Source organism: Gigantopelta aegis, chromosome 3 (assembly GCF_016097555.1).
Source record: "Gigantopelta aegis isolate Gae_Host chromosome 3, Gae_host_genome, whole genome shotgun sequence".
In the NCBI taxonomy this organism is placed as follows: Eukaryota; Metazoa; Mollusca; class Gastropoda; order Neomphalida; family Peltospiridae; genus Gigantopelta; species Gigantopelta aegis.
Window position 1 is genome coordinate 12,775,037 of NC_054701.1, and position 18,181 is coordinate 12,793,217.

At 40.3% G+C, this 18,181-nt stretch overlaps 1 protein-coding gene across 1 annotated transcript in view; it reads right to left on the reverse strand.

Moving 5' to 3' along the window:
• Window positions 1-18,181, reverse strand: part of LOC121368503 (SCO-spondin-like) — a 77,485-nt gene that overhangs the window by 48,657 nt on the left and 10,647 nt on the right. Inside the window, exons 8-11 of the mRNA XM_041493240.1 lie at window positions 14,333-14,524; window positions 13,334-13,525; window positions 4,814-5,005; window positions 3,716-3,907 (exon numbers count right to left, since the gene is read on the reverse strand). Coding sequence (XP_041349174.1) covers window positions 3,716-3,907; window positions 4,814-5,005; window positions 13,334-13,525; window positions 14,333-14,524 — 768 coding nt within the window. The remainder of the gene's footprint in view (window positions 1-3,715; window positions 3,908-4,813; window positions 5,006-13,333; window positions 13,526-14,332; window positions 14,525-18,181) is intronic.

The window sequence follows — 18,181 nt, forward strand, 5'->3', positions numbered from 1 at the left end:
GAATACCAAATATTGTCTAAGTATTTATATACTTCTATACTGCCGCCATGAAATGAAAAGCAAATATAGTTAGAGTATTTATATACTTCTATACTATACTGTTACTATCAACTGAATCAGAATACCAAATATTGTTTAAGTATTTATATACTTCTATACTATACTGCTACGATCAACTGATAACAGAATACCAAATATAGTTTGAGTATTTATTTATATACTTCTATTCTATACTGCTAGCATAAACTGAAAACAATACGAAATATAGTTTGATTATATATATATATATATATATATATATATATATATATATATATATATATATATATATATATATATATATACTATACTGCTACCATCAACCGAAAATAATACCAAATATGGTTTGAGTATTTATATACTTCTATACTGCCTCCATGAAATGAAAACCAAATATAGTTTGAGAATTTATATACTTCTATACTATACTGGTACTATCAACTGAAAACGGAATACCAAATATTGTTTAAGTATTTATATACTTCTATACTGCCGCCATCAACTGAAAACCGAATACTAAATATAGTTTGAGTATTTATATACTTCTATACTATACTGCTACGATCAACTGAAAACAGAATACCCAATATAGTATGAGTGTTTATATACTTCAATACTATACTGCTACCATCAACTGAAAACAGAATACCAAATATTGTTTAAGTATTTATATACTTCTATACTGCCGCCATGAGATGAAAACCAAATATAGTTTGAGTATTTATATACTTCTATACTATACTGTTACTATCAACTGAAAACAGAATACCAAATATTGTTTAAGTATTTATATACTTCTATACTATACTGCTATGATCAACTGATAACAGAATACCAAATATAGTTTGAGTATTTATTTATATACTTCTATTCTATACTGCTACCATAAACTGAAAACAATACGAAATATAGTTTGAGTATTTATATACTTATATATATATATACCATCAATATAAATATATACCAAATATATTTGATATATATATATCTATATATACTATACTGCTACCATCACCCGAAAACAATACCAAATATAGTTTGAGTATTTATATACTTCTGTACTATACTGGTACCATCAATTGAAAACAGAATACCAAATATAGTTTGTGTATTTATATACTTCTATTCTATACTGCTATCATCAACTGAAAACAGAATACCAAATATAGTTTGAGTATTTATTTACTTCTATACTGCCGACAGAAATGGGGCAAATCGGGTAAGTCCTTCCCTCAATATTTCATAATCAGCAACACCATAATCATCATCATCATTATCCTTGTTGTCGTCATCGTCATCAACAACAATAACAGTAATACAACCTTGGTCCGCAAGTTAACTGTTTGCAGTCAAACTGTTCCATTTATATAAACTAACAGGTAAAAGAAACTTATTACCGTGTTCAGGAGGTCCATACAGAAAAACCAAGATAGATGTGATCTATATGATGATTATTTTACTGAAAGGAATCATTTTCCAGTGTCTTTGCAAAAAAGCATTGCCATATCGATAGTGCACTTGCCATAAGGCCGAGCGAAAGCGACATGGTGTCAAAATTAAAAATTACACAATCAGAGTCCATTCAAAAGGTGCTTCTAAAGTCAAACCATGGGACAAGACATGTTGTCAGTAGCGTGTGTGACCACCCCTTGCATCAAAACACGCCGAAAAATGTGTCCTCATGGATGTCGCCAGTCGCCGGATGACTTCTGCAGGAATTCTGCGCCAAACATCCAACAAAATCTGTCCAAGCTGCTGTCGATTTGCTGGGGGAGGTACGTGTTGTCTCAACTGTCGATCAAGATGATCCCAGAGATGCTCTATGGGATTCATGTTTGGAGAACATGATGGCCAAGGCAATACGTTGACGTTAACGTTGTTGAGATAATTCTGAACAAGTCTGGCTGTATGAGGTCGTGCATTGTCATGCTGCAAAAGGTTAACCCTAGGCTGTTGATGCAAGAATGGCACTACAACAATTCATCCCTGTATCTTTGACCAGTCAGATTTCCACGGATGATGAGAAGCCTTGTTGTCTGTTGATCGCAAATACTGCCCCATACCATGACGCCGCCTGCACCAAAAGGGTGCACATCTTGGATGTAGTTCGGCGCCAGTCGCTCTCCCCTACGTCGATAAACACGAACTCGGCCATCATTTCGGAACATGTTGAAGCGACTTTCATCCGTGAACAGTCCCCTTTCCCAATCACGCCGCTGCCACCGACGTACAGTTCGTGCCCATTATAGTCTGCGTTGACGGTGTAGAGGGGTCAAGGCCATTCCACGGAAGGGGCGGAAAGCTCTGATACCAGCCCTGTGGAGTCGTCGTAAGACTGTTCGTCTGCTGATGGGGTTTCCCAGTGCCGTCGCCGCCGTTGACATCGCCGTCACGAATCGGTTCCACAATTGGATTGTCCGGATGTAGCGGTCTTCAGCTGGCGTTGTGACCCTTGGTCTTCCCGAACTTGCTTGGTCTTGTGCCTGGCCTGTCTGCTGATAACGGCTCAACACGTTGCTGATGGTGGCTTGACTGCAGTTGAAGGTTCTTGCAATCTGCCGTTGAGAGACCTCATATCGGCCATACCGATAGCTCTGTTGCGTTCTGCTTCGGTAAGTCTCGGCATCTCTCTGATGTTCTTTTTGATACAGCTTCCTTGCTTTGTCCCACACCGGTATGTATGCAACAATCATGCACGAGCATTTTTAACAAATTCAAATTATGCTGTTTTTCCACATTTTTCATGACTGCACGAAATTCACTAAATCCGGAAACATTGACTTTTCGGAAACACAGGGTGTGTTTCGGCGAATGTTTTCTCATTACTTTCAAACTTATTGCAGTATCTTTAATTCAGATAAACGTATTTTAAAAGTGGCGAGTTTCTATTGCCTGTTTGTAATATAGTAAAAAAAAGTAATTCTTTTATCATCAACTGAAAACTAGAATACAAAATATTATCTTATGAGTATTTATATACGTCTAACATATGGTCACTGCTACTTTCAACTGAAAACAGAATACAAATATAGTTTGAGTATTTATTTACTTCTATACTTCCCGACAGGCAAATGGGACAAATCATGGCCTTTGTTGAACCAGTATGGATCAATCAACAACACCATAATCATCACCTCCCATCATCACTCATGGTTTCATAGTCCTTGTCGTCGTCATTAAAAATCCCAACAACAACAACAACAGTAATACCAGCTTGGTCCGCAAGTTAATTTAATGCGACGCCAACTATTAATTATAATATAGTGAAAATGCTTGTTTCTGCACAAGACAAATTCCTCTGTATTTTGGATCATGTATTGCTATATACCTTAACGTCCGAGTCATGGAAATGGGGGGGGGGGGAGGGACGGACGCGCTCCACTGCGACTAGGCAATCAAATATATTTATGGGAAAGTTTGAATTTTTAGAGTACATTACTCTTATGCATTGGTATGATGGGGTTGTGTTGCATATATTGAGTTATGTGCTCGTTAATAAATACATGTTTGGTTTGTAAAGAAATTCTAATTGATATCAACATATATAGTAAACATAACAATATACGAATTTCGCTTAAACTGCAATACTGCACGATATTCATTACGATGGCCAGAATTATTTGTTTATGTTAAAACACTTGAAGCTTCTATTAGTTTTGACCACACTTTGTCTCACTTGGACACTGCTGGGTGTTGCACTCCCTCTCCTCGCTATCCTCGGGTTCGCCCTCACATTCTGCTCCGCCGTAAGCAGGAGCTGGGTTGGTGCATGTCCGAGACCGGGATCTGGCCTGTGATCCGCCTCCACACGACACAGAACAGGTGGACCAGTCATCCCAGGGCGTATAGTCAGTCCAGCCGCCATCAACTGAAAACAGAATACTAAATATAGTTTGAGTATTTATTTATATACTTCTATACTATACTGCTACCATCAATTGAAAACAAAATACCAAATATAGTTTGAGTATTTATATACTTCTATACTATACTGCTACCATCAACTGAAAACAGAATACCAAATATAGTTTGAGTATTTATATACTTCTATACTATACTGCTACCATCAACTGAAAACAGAATACCAAATATAGTTTGAGTATTTATATACTTCTATACTGCCGACAGAAATGGGACAAATCCAAATATGTTTCCTTCCCTTCAATATTTTACAGAATCAGCAACACCATAATAATTATCATCATCATCATCATCATCATCATGAAAACATCATCATCAACATTGAGTATTTATATCCTTGTATCGTATTAACAACAACAACAACTGTAATACAACCTTGGTCCGCAAGTTAATTTAGTGCAGCGAAACCATTAAATAATATATTATATTGAATTTGCTTGTTTCTGTACAAGACAAATTCCTCTTCATTTTGGATCATGTATTGCTATATACTTTAACGTCGTCGATTCACAACAACAACAGTAATACAACCTTGGGGGGGGGTTAAGACGCGCTGCCAGTGCGACTAGGCAATCAAATATAATTATGGTAAAGTTTGAATTTTTAGAGTACATTACTCTTATGCATTGGTATGATGGGGTTGTTTTGCATATATTGAGTTTGTGCTCGTTAATAAATACATGGTCGGTTTGTAAACAAATTCTAATTAATACTAATATATATAGTAAACATATCAATATACGAATTTCACATAGACTGCAATACTGCACGATATTCATTACGATGGCGAAAATTATTTCTTTATGCTGAAACACTTGAAGCTACTACTAGTTTTGACCACACTGTGTCTCACTTGGACAGTGCTGTGTGTTGCATTCCCTCTCCTCGCTATCCTCGGGTTCGCCCTCACATTCTGCTCCGCCGTAAGCAGGAGCTGGGTTGGTGCATGTCCGAGACCGGGATCTGGCCTGTGATCCGCCTCCACACGACATAGAGCAGGTGGACCAGTGATCCCAGCGCGTATAGTCAGTCCAGCCGCCATCAACTGAAAACAGAATACCAAATATAGTTTGAGTATTTATATACTTCTATACTATACTGCTACCATCAACTGAAAACAGAATATCAAATATAGTTTGAGTATTTATATACTTCTATACTATACTGCTACCATCACCTAAAAACAGAATACCAAATATAGTTTGAGTATTTATATACTTCTATACTATACTGCTACCATCAACTGAAAACAGAATACCAAATATAGTTTGAGTATTTATATACTTCTATACTATACTGCATACTGAAAACAACTGTATTTATATAAAACACTGAATACCAAATATATAGTTTGAGTATTTATATATATTCTATTCTATACTGCCTACCATCAACTGAAAACAGAATACCAAATATTGTTTAAGTATTTATATACTTCTATACTGCCGCCGTCAACTGAAAACCGAATACCAAATATAGTTTGAGTATTTAAATACTTCTATACTACTGCTACCATCAACTGAAAAGAGAATAACAAATATAGTTTCGTTATTTATATACTTTTATACTATACTGCTACTATCAACTGAAAAGAGAATACCAAATATAGCTTGAGTATTTATATACTTCTATATTATACTGCAACCATCAGCTGAAAATAGAATACCAAATATAGATTGTATATTTATATATTTGTATACTATACTGCTACTATCAACCGAAAACAAAACAAAATATAGTTTGAGTATTTATATACTTCTATACTATACTGCTACTACCAACTGAAAACCGAATACCAAATATACCTTGAGTATTTATATATTCTATAGTATAGTGCTACCATCAACTGAAAACAGAATACCAAATATACCTTGAGTATTTATATATTCTATAGTATACTGTTATAATCAACTGAAAACAGAATACAAAGTATAGTTTGAGTATTTACATACTTCTGTACTATATTGCTACCATCAACTGAAAACAGGATACCAAATATAGTTTGAGTATTTATATACTTGTATAGTATACTGGTACCATCAACTGAAAACAGGATGCCAAATATAGTTTGAGTATCTATATACTACAATATTTTACTGCTAACATCAGTTGAAAACAGAATACCAAATATTGTTTAAGTATTTATATACTTCTATACTGCCGCCATCAACTGAAAACAGAATACCAAACATAGTTTGAGTATTTATATACTTCAAGCTATACTGCTACCATCAACCGAAAACAATAGAAAATATAGTTTGAGTATTTATTTACTTCTATACTGTCGACAAAAATGGGACAAATCGGGCATGTCCTTCCCGCAATATTTTATAATCAACAACACTATAATCATCATCATCATAATCCTTGTTGTCGTCATCGTCATCAGCAATAACAGCAGTAATACAACCTTGTCCGTAAGTTAACTTTATGCAGTGAAACTGTTCATTTATATAAAGTAACAGATAAAAGAAACTTATCACCGTGTTCAGTAGGTCCATAAAGAAAAACCAAGACAGATGTGATCTATATGATGATTATTTTACTGAAAGGAATAATTTTCCAGTGTCTTTACAAAAAAGCATTGCCATATCGATAGTGCACTTGTCATAAGGCCGAGCGAAAGAGATATGGAGTCAAAATTAAAAATAACACAATCAGAGTCCTTTCAAAAGGTGGTTCTAAAGTCAAATCATGGGACAAGACATGTTCTGAGTAGCGTGTGTGACCACCCCTTGCATCAATACACGCCAAGACACGTCTCCTCATGGATGTCGTCAGTCGCCGGATGACTTCAGCAGGAATTCTGCGCCAAACATCCAACAAAATCTGTTCAAGCTGCTGTCGATTTGCTGGGGGAGGTATGTGTTGTCTCAACTGTCGATCAAGATGATCCCAGAGATGCTCTATGGGATTCATGTCTGGAGAACATGATGGCCAAGGCAATACGTTGACGTTAACGTTGTTGAGATAATTCCGAAAAAGTCTGGCTGTATAAGGCCGTGCATTGTCATGCTGGAAAAGGTTACTCCTAGGCTGTTGACGCAAGAATGGCACTACAACAATTCATCCCTGTATCTTTGACCAGTCAGATTTCCACGGATGATAAAAAACCTTGTCGTCCATTGTCCGCAAATACTGCCCCATACCATGACGCCGCCTCCACCAAGAGGTGCATATCTTGGATGCAGTTCGGCGCCAGTCGCTCTCCCCTACGTCGATAAACCCGAACTCGGTCATCATTTCGGAACATGTTGAAGCGACTTTCATCCGTGAACAGCACCTTTACCCATTCACGCCGCTGCCACCGACGTACAGTTCGTACCCATTATAATCTGCGTTAGTAGTATTAGGGCCTATACACCCCCATGACCTACTTTTCCGTGACCTTGACCTTGGTGTAAGTGTGACTTCATAGTCTTACCTTGGCATAGCTGTTTAGGTGTGTGACCTTGAGGAGGATAACACCCCGCCCGTGTCTCTGACCGACGTAGGTTGGCACTGACGTCCTTGGACTGGCCCTGACCGATTTGTTTAGCATTGATCGACTTAGAGGGCAGTGACTGGTATACCTGTGCAGGTGTGCGACCTTGGTGTAAGTCATAGCTTTGACGTACTTGATGTGTGACTCCTCGCCTAGCCTTGACAGGGATGGTGTAGGATCCCTAATTGCTACTAATGGAAAAGTGTAGCGGGTTTCCTCTCTAAAACTGTCAGAAGTATGTTTCACATCCAATAGCCGATGATTAATAAATCGAGATGCTCTAGTGGTGTCGTTAAATAAAACCTACCACTTCTAAGGACTGCCCGACGCGATGTAGTGTATTTAATTTTAGCGCGCTGAATGATGAATGGTTATCACTGTTTACATCTGGCAAGTGATGGTATCTTGTGTTGTCAGTCTCAAAATAAAATACTCTTCGGAACTTCTAGAAGTTACGTTCTCAAAGTCTGGCAGAAGGACGAAATAATTTAAATAGGTGAAAAAAGGAATTCTCGTTCTGCACTATCTGATAGCGTATTCACAAGATTATTATGAACTGACCTATTTCGTCGCTTCATCCAACGAGAGCACCCACACCCACACATATATATGGTTTAAATGACAGGCTTTCGGTAGCTCAGTCGTTAGCCTAGTCGACTTGAGCGTAAAGGTACGTCGTTCGTATCTCAAGTCGTAGAGTATTTTTTTCTATTATTATTTTTTTAATTAGTTTATTTATTTATTTATTTATTTGTTTTTATTTTATTTTATTTATTTATTTGTTTATTTATTTATTATGTTCAAGCAGAACCCAATACAAGCATCCTCTAATAACCCTGTGGAGACGGGACGTAGCTCAGTGTTCCCTTGATGTGTGGTCGGTCTGGGATCGATCCCCGTCGGTGGGCCCATTGGGCTATATCCAGCCAGTGCTCCACAACTGGACAACGACCGTGGTATGTACTATCCTGTTTGTGGGATAGTGTAGGATCCCTTACTGCTAATAAAAAAAGAGTAGCCCATGAAGTGGCGACAGCGGGTTTCCTCAATCAATATCTGTGTGGTCTTTAACGATATGTCCGTATAACCGTAAATAAAATGTGTTGAGTAAATAAAACATTTCCTTCCTCGTAAAATAAAGATTAATTGAATACAAATATTAATAGTATTTTGTTTTAGTCATAGGGAAAGAAAGACATATTTGTCTCGAAGAAAGGAATGTTTGTTAAGAAGAAAGGCATATGCGTTAAGGAGAAGAAAGGAATATTTGTTAAGGAGAAGAAAGGGATGTTTGTTAAGGGAAGAAAGGAATGTGTGTGTGTGTGTGTGTGTGTGTGTGTGTGTGTGTGTGTGTGTGTGTGTGTGTGTGTGTGTGTGAAACATCCCCAGCCCATTGCTTTGAAGAAAGAACGCGTGACTGCAACTCAACCCTCCAACCTAACCTATGATCTTTTAACTGCATTTTAAACACAAGTATTTCCCTAGAGTACAAACCTTTTTACAGGGCTTTTTAATTACCAAATGGGTAAATACAGTGGTCGATCTAGGATCGATCCCCGTCAGTGGCCCATTAAGCTATAGCCAACTACTGAAATTATGTCTGGTATATCAAAGGTCGTGGTATGTTCTGTCTTGTACACACAGCTCTTGCTGCTATAAAGTAGCGGTAGAAATATTCAATCACAAATCTAGTCATAGAGTAAAAAACACAAAAAACAAACGCAATGGTTTGGTTTTTAATTTTTTTATTTCTAAATTACAATCACTGGTCTCTCTAGAGACAACTACACATGAAATGGACACACATTGGGTTACATCGAGAGGCCTTAAGGGCGACATGTGAATAATATGAGTGTTCATTTCTCTTCATCATTGTCGTCCTCCTCATCGTCGGTATCGTCGTCGTCTTGTTCATCCAAATATTCGCCGATCCATGAACAATACTGATTTAATTTAGAACGAATCTGTGGTCTCACATCTCTGTCTGGGTTCACAAACTGTAGAATTTTCCTGGTGTTGGGACCTTTGTCAAAGTAATGCATATATGTCAGAAAGTGAGAGTACGTGTCTTTAAATAACTTCCATTGCAATGTCTTCATGTTTCTTTCGATGGCATCTTGGGAGTTGTTGTTTTTTTCGTAGCGTTTCCTCTCGCTTTGGAGATAGTCATGATTGATGTCGAATTCGTGTTCCACCATGAGACGAATGCCTTCGTTTTCCAGGTCGGGCGACGGCTCTCCATTTTCCTCTTCGCACGTTTTGACGTGTTGCTGCAAGTCGCTTCCGTCTTTAAAAACCAGACCACACGTAAAAATTGCAAGACTGCATCCTCTTGACTTTTTTCAGATAGGGTTCTACCTCATCATCTTCTTCGTTGTCACTTTCGTAGGCGGGTATGCCTGGTAGTTTTCTCTTGAATGCGTCCCTTTGCATAATTTGCACGTAGAGCTCTTTCTTCGATGGTGGTTGCACGTCTTCTGAGACATTCGCCGTTATGCTCGTGCTTTTATACCATTCGGACGGCCCTGTCTCTAAACCATTAGGCCGAAGACGCCAATGTTCGGGCGTGGTCGGTTTCAAGTCCACCAAGAGATGTCCGTAGGGTCTGTGGGCAGAACTTGCTGCTTGTCGATGGGGTTGTTGAACAGCACTAGATAATAGCAGTTTCTTCTCTGTGTCGGGTCCTTGCTGTGATACAGGTTCTGGTTGATAGCGATGACAGATAAGTTTCTGTGATGACTTCCTTCTGTGAACAGGTCGGTGATCCTTGGGTCTTTATTAGCCATACACATCAGGTCGTCCAAATAACGATCCTTTTCCAAATTCTCGGGTATGCCTTGAACAAATTTCACTCGAACGTTTGCCTCAATGATGTCGTAGAGGGGTTGCCATCGTTTGTAGAGCCAGATGATGCGCTGGGGAGGCGGCTGGATTTTACCATCCCTCAACAATTTGTATACCACAAATGTCTTTCCACATGACGTGGGTCTCGACACGATCATGGTCAAGGGATGTAGCAATCTTAGGGGATGCTGCTGCTGCTGTGGTGGTGGTGGTGGTAGTGGCTGCTGTGGTGGTGGTGGTGGCTGCTGCTGTGGTGGTGGTGGTGGTGGTGGTGGCTGCTGCTGTGGTGGTGGTGGTGGTGGTGACTGCTGCTGTGGTGGTGGTGGTTGCTGTTGTGGTGGTGGTGGTGGTTGTTGCTGATGTGGTGGTGGTGGTGGTGGTGGTGGTGGTGGTAGACCTTTAGCATGTTTTTGTTAAAAATGTCTTAACATGGCGTCTCTCCTCAAGAATGTGAAACGACATTCTGAACATGTGCTCTGCATGACGACTCTAAATGAAATGACGATATCTGACCCACATAGTTCCTTTTATAGTTTATTTAGAAATGGTTCTGCAGTTTCGGGGCTTTCCAACCCGTACCACTTTGTTGTTGTTGTTGTTGTTTTCGTTTCAGATCAGCTTTGGCATTCTCTAGCACCTGTTGTGTTGCGGAGACCATGACGACTTTGGGTGTCGGGGGCTTGCTCTGTTCCTCTTTTTCTTTTTTCCACGTGGGATCGTACAGTTCTAGACATCGATCCACACTGTACATGATCTGACTTTTCCCACCACGTTGAATTTCGAAGTGAGGTTGAAGTTTACCTTGTGCCTGCATTTTATAGAAACGGGTCCACTTATCCACGTCGGGTACATATAACTTGCACTGGTCTGACATGTTGCTCCTCTGAAGGTTCTACCTCAAATGACGAGTTTTCTAACACTATTTTACTTATATACCTTATGACGCATAAAGATATGGTACAGGAATGTTTGAATGTGTGTGATACGTATGACCAGTGCCCCTCCTCCCAAGCACAAATCTCATCGTGCCAGCTCCCAAAAAACATCGTTACCAAAATATTACCCTTTACCAGTGTCTCTACCATAGGGACACGCCCAGAGACACACTCATGAACGCAGGACATAAATAAGAAAGCAAAACCTGTTATTCACGGTTTTATTCACAACATACAACATGAAAACATAGCACACAAGTGTCTAAAACATTTAATGTCTGAACATGTTGTTCACATAAGGACATCTTGGAGAGAGTCTGTAATGTTCAGTTACTGGGTCGTCTGTCTTCTTCCATCGGTAGACGCGAAGTCCGCAACAGTAACAGGTGATGGCATCGTGGTCTCCCGTGTAGTAGAACGCCTTGGCAAGTTCTTTTGGTTTTTGACGTAATTGTATGGGCCACCGAGCATACGTCAGCATCCGGGCATAGACATGTCTCATTTCTGGACGATGACAGAACATGTAACGTCTTGAACAGCAATCTTCTTCACAGGCAGCATCTATTTCACAGGCAGCATCCGTCTAATCTGTGAGTTCATCCACGAGTTCGCCATCTTCAGTTCCATCCCCAATTTCACGTGTAGCATCCGTTTGATCCGTATAATGAATACTCTTCTTCTTCTCATCTTGTTTGGTAGTCACTCTTTTACATTTGATTGTATGTCTTTCTTAACATTTGCAGACCAAGACGTCGTCCTCGTCGCTACTGCTGCTGCTACTAACACTGCTCGAATATCCCGATGTCATTTTCTTCGTACCAGAATATCTTCAAACTCCAAAGCAAAAATAGATCTCGTTCACAGAACTTTCGGCAAGCGAATGACGCTTATAACAAAACACCCCTTTTTATATCCAAATACGAGCCTGCATAGGTCAAGGCCAGTCGTAAGTAGGCCAAGGACAGTAGTGGGGGGACAGTCCAAGGGCACAACAGAACTAGTCTAAGTAGGTCAGGGCACTGTTATTCATGGAAGTTGGTCGCACACCTGTGCCAAGGTCGTGCGCCTGCCTATCAGTCACTGCCCTCTAGGTAGGTCAAGGCTAAACCATGAGTCACACACCAAGTACGTCAAGGCTATGACTTACACCAAGGTCGCAGCCGTCAAGTACATCAAGGTCACGACCAAGGCCAGAATATCACGCCACATCTACACCAAGGTCAAGGTCATGGAAATTAGGTCACGGGGGTGTATAGGCCCTAATACTACTTGCGTTGACGGTGTAGAGGGGTCAAGGCCATTCCACGGAAGGGGCGGAAAGCTCTGATAGCAGCCCTGCGGAGTCGTCGTAAGACTGTTCGTCTGCTAATGGGGTGTCCCAGTGCCGTCGCCGCCGTTGACATCGCCGTAACGAATCGGTTCCACAGGAGGATTGTCCGGATGTAGCGGTCTTCAGCTGGCGTTGTGATCCTTGGTCTTCCCGAACTTGCTTGGTCTTGTGCCTGGCCTGTCTGCTGACAACAGTTCAACAAGTTGGTGATGGCGGCTTGACTGCAGTTGAAGCTTCTTGCAATCTGCTGTTGAGAGGCCCCCATATAGGCCACACCGATAGCTCTGTTGCGTTCAGCTTGGGTAAGTCTCGGCATCTCTCTGATGTTCTTTTTGATACTGCTTCCTCACTTTGTCCCACACCGGTATGTATGAAACAATCATGCACGAGCATTTTGAACAAATTCAAATTATGCTGTTTTTCCACATTTTTTATGACTGCACGAAATTCACTAAATCCGTAAACAGTGACTTTTCGGAAACTCCACTGCGACTAGGCAATCAAATATATTTATGGGAAAGTTTAAATGTTTAGAGTACATTAGTCTTATGCATTGGTATGGTGGGGTTGTGTTGCATATATTGAGTTATGTGCTCGTTAATAAATAATGGTTGGTTTGCAAAGACATTCTAATTGATATCAATATATATAGTAACCATAACAATATACGAATTTCGCATAGACTGCAATACTGCACGATATTCATTACGATGGCCAGAATTATTTGTTTATGTTAAAACACTTGAAGCATCTATTAGTTTTGACCACACTTTGTCTCACTTGGACACTGCTGGGTGTTGCACTCCCTCTCCTCGGTATCGTCGGGTTCGCTCTCACATTCTGCTCCGCCGTAAGCAGGAGTTGGGTTGGTGCATGTCCGAGACCGGGATCTGGCCTGTGATCCGCCTCCACACGACACAGAACAGGTGGACCAGTCATCCCAGGGAGTATATTCAGTCCAGCCGCCATCAACTGAAAACAGAATACTAAATATAGTTTGGGTATTTATATACTTCTAAACTATACTGCTACCGTCAACTGAAAACAAAATACCCAATATAGTTTTAGTATTTATATACTTCTATACTATACTGCTACCATCAACTGAAAACAGAATACCAAATATAGTTTGAGTATTTATTTACTTCTATACTGCCGACAGAAATGGGACAAATCGGGCATGTCCTTCCCTCAATATTTTATAGTCAACAACACCATAATTAACATAAGCATCATCATCAACAACATCATCATTATCATAATCCTTGCCATCGTCATTAACAACAACAACAACAGTAATACAACCTTGGTCCGCAAGTTAATTTAATGCAGTGAATCTATTAAATTATATATTATGTTGAATTTGCTTGTTTCTGAACAAGACAAATTCCTGTGTATTTTGGACCATGTATTGCTATAGACTTTAAATTCTGAGTCACGGAAATGTGGGGTCGGTGGGGGAGGGGGGGGGGGACGCGCTCCACTGTGACTAGGCAATCAAATTTATTTATTTTAAAGTTTGAATTTTAGAGTACATTACTCTTATGTATTGGTATGATGGGGTTGTGTTGCATATATTGAGTTATGTGTTCGTTAATAAATACATGGTTGGTTTGTGAAGAAATTCTAATTGATATTAATATATATATAGTAGATATATTAATATACGAATTTCACATAGACTGCAATATTGCACGATATTCAGTACGATGGTCAAAATTATTCGTTTATATTGAAATACTTGAAGCTCCTATTAGTTTTGACCACACTGAGTCTCACTTGGGCAGTGATGAGTGTTGCACCCCCTCTCTTCGCTATCCTCGGGTTTGCCCTCACATTCTGCTCCACCGTAAGCAGGAGCTGGGTTGGTGCATGTCCGAGACCGGAATCTAGCCTGTGATCCGCCTCCACACGACATAGAACAGGTGGACCAGTCATCCCAGGGCGTATAGTCAGTCCAGCCGCCATCAACTGAAAACAGAATACCAAATATAATTTAAGTATTTATATACTTCTATACTTTTCTGCTACCATGAACCGAAACCAATACGAAATATAGTTTCAGTATTTATATAATTCTATGCTATACTGCTTCCATCAGCTGAAAACAGAGTACCAAATATAGTTTGAGTATGTATATACTTCTATATTATACTGCTAACATCAGCTGAAAACAGAATGCTAAATATAGTTTGAGAATTTATATACATCTACTATTATGCTACCATCAACAGAAAACAAAATACTAAATATAGTTTCAGTATTTATATACTTCTATGCTATACTGCTGCCATCAACTGAAAAGAGAATAACAAATAAAGTTTCATTATTTATATACTTTTATATTATACTACTACCATGAACTGAAAAACAGAATACCAAATATAGTTTGAGTATTTATATATTTCTATACTATACTGCTACGATGAACTGAAAACAGAACACGAAATACAGTTTGAGTATTTATTTATATATTTCTATACTATACTGCTACCATTAACCGAAAACAATACCAAATATAGTTTGAGTATTTATATACTTCTATACTATACTGCTACGATCAACTGAAAACAGAATACCAAATATACTTTGAGTATTTATATACTGCTAGCATCAACTGAAGACAATACCAAATATAGTTTGAATATTTATATCTATATCTATACTATACTGCTACCATCAACTGAAAACAGAATACCAAATATATACTCTTCAAAAAAAGAAACGCAAAAGGGTACAAATGGGTTATAACTCCGATTTTATGTTTCCTACCGGTTCATGCTTTGTGAATATAAGGTCATTGCATGTCCCAAACACATTCCCACGGTTACATTCGATAAAACGCAGCTACTGTACAATAAAGTTCCAAAATGTGAATATTCGCAAAAACGCAGCCACGTGCAAACCATGTCACCACTGCACGTGCGTTGTCTGCACGTGCAACATGAACACCGACAGTATAAAAGTGCAGGGTGTTCGCTTGCCTGGCCTCTGTATCTGGCCGACAGTTGACAATCCAGGACATGCCACGTCTCAGTGAACCGCAGAGAAACAATGCCATCGGCCGACTAGACGCAGGCGAATCCAGAACGGCCGTTGCCAGGGCATTCCATGTGTCCCCAAGCACCATCTCCAGACTGTGGGACCGTTACCAGCAACATGGATCAACACGTGACCTCCCTAGATCCGGTCGACCACGGGTCACTACCCCCGGGCAGGACCGCTACATCCGGGTACGTCACCTTCGGGAACGATTGACTACTGCCACCTCCACAGCCGCAGCAATACCAGGTTTGCGCAGGATATCCGACCAGACCGTACGGAACAGCCTACGTGAGGTAGGAATTCGTGCCAGACGTCCAGTTCGAGGTGTCATCTTAACCCCACAACACCGTCGACTCCGACTGCAGTGGTGCCAGATTCATCGACAATGGCCTCAACTGCGATGGAGACAGGTGTGGTTCAGTGACGAGTCCCGATTTCTGCTCCGACGTCATGATGGAAGATGTCGCGTGTATAGGCGTCGTGGTGAACGTTATGCGGCAAACTGCGTGCAGGAAGTGGACAGATTCGGCGGGGGTAGTGTCATGGTGTGGGCAGCCATCTCACACACTGGCAGAACTGACCTGGTCCACGTGCAGGGCAACCTGAATGCACAGGGCTACATTGACCAGATCCTCCGGCCACACATCGTTCCAGTTATGGCCAACGCCAACGCAGTGTTCCAACATGACAACGCCAGGCCTCACACAGCACGTCTCACAACGGCTTTCCTACAGAACAACAACATTAATGTCCTTCCTTGGCCATCGATATCACCGGATTTGAACCCAATTGAGCATCTATGGGACGAGTTGGACCGACGCCTCCGACAGCGACAACCACAGCCCCAGATCCTGCCCGAGCTGGCAGCAGCCTTGCAGGCCGAGTGGGCCACCATCCCCCGGGACGTCATCCGTACTCTGGTTGCTTCAATGGGCAGGCGGTGCCAGGCAGTTGTCAACACACGCGGAGGCCACACCCGGTATTGACTCCAGATGACCTTGACCTTGGTGGTGTGTCCTATCACTTACTCACAATGGACTAGAGTGAATTGTGAACAATCCTGCAACATTTGGTAATTATCGGACTCACCATTCAATAATTAAATCAATTCTCCAAATGTTACGACAATGTGGTTTTGCGTTTCTTCTTTTGAAGAGTATACTTTGAGTATTTATATACTTTTATACTATAATGCCACCATCAACTGAAAACAGAATATCAAATATAGTTTGAGTATTTATATACTTCTATGCTATACTGCTACCATCAACAGAAAACAATACAAAATATAGTTTGAGTATTTATATACTTCTATACTATACTGATATCATCGACTGAAAAGAAAATACGAAATATAGTTTGAGTATTTATATACGTCTATGCTATACTGCTACCATCAACTGAAAACAAAATACCAAATATAGTTTGAGTATTTATTTACTTCTATACTGCTGACAGAAATGGGACAAATCGGGCAAGTCCTTCCCTTAATATTTCATAATCAGCAACACCATAATCATCATCATCATAATCCTTGTTGTCGTCATGGTCATCATCAACAACAACAACAACAACAGTAATACAACCTTGGTCCGCAAGTTAACTTTATGCAGTCAAACTGTTCATTTATATAAACTAACAGGTAAAAGAAACTTATCACCGTGTTCAGTAGGTCCATAAAGAAAAACCAAGACAGAAGTGATCTATATGATGATTATTTTACTGAAAGGAATCATTTTCCAATGTCTTTACCAAAAAGCATTGCCATATCGATAGTGCACTTGCCATAAGGTCGAGCGAAAGAGACATGGGGTCAAAATAAAACATTACACAATCAGAGTCCCTGCAAAAGGTGCTCCTGAAGTCAATTCATGTGACAAGACATGTCCTCAGTAGCGTGTGTGACCACCCCTTGCATCAATACACGCCAAAACACGTCTCCTCACGGATGTCGTCAGTCACCGGATGACGTCAGCAGGAATTCTGTGCCAAACATCCAACAAAACCTGTTCAAGCTGCTGTCGATTTGCTGGGGGAGGTACGTGTTGTCTCAACTGTCGATCAAGATGATCCCAGACATGCTCTATAGGATTCATGTCTGGAAAACATGATGGCCAAGGCAATACGTTGACGTTAACGTTGTTGAGATAATTCTGAACAAGTCTGGCTGTATGAGGTCGTGCATTGTCATGCTGCAAAAGATTACCCCTAGGCTGTTGACTCAAGAATGGCACTACAACAATTCATCCCTGTATCTTTGACCAGTCAGATTTTCACGGATGATGAGAAGCCTTGTTGTCCGTTGACCGCAAATACTGCCCCATACCATGACGCCGCCTCCACCAAAAGGGTGCACATCTTGGATACAGTTCGGCGCCAGTTGCTCTCCCATACGTCGATAAACACGAACTCGGCCATCATTTCGGAACATGTTGAAGCGACTTTCATCCACGAACAGCACCTTTTCCCAATCATGCTGCTGCCACCGACGTACAGTTCGTGCCCATTATAATCTGCGTTGACGGTTTAGAGGGGTCAAGGCCATTCCACGGAAGGGGCGAAAAGCTCTGATACCAACCCTGC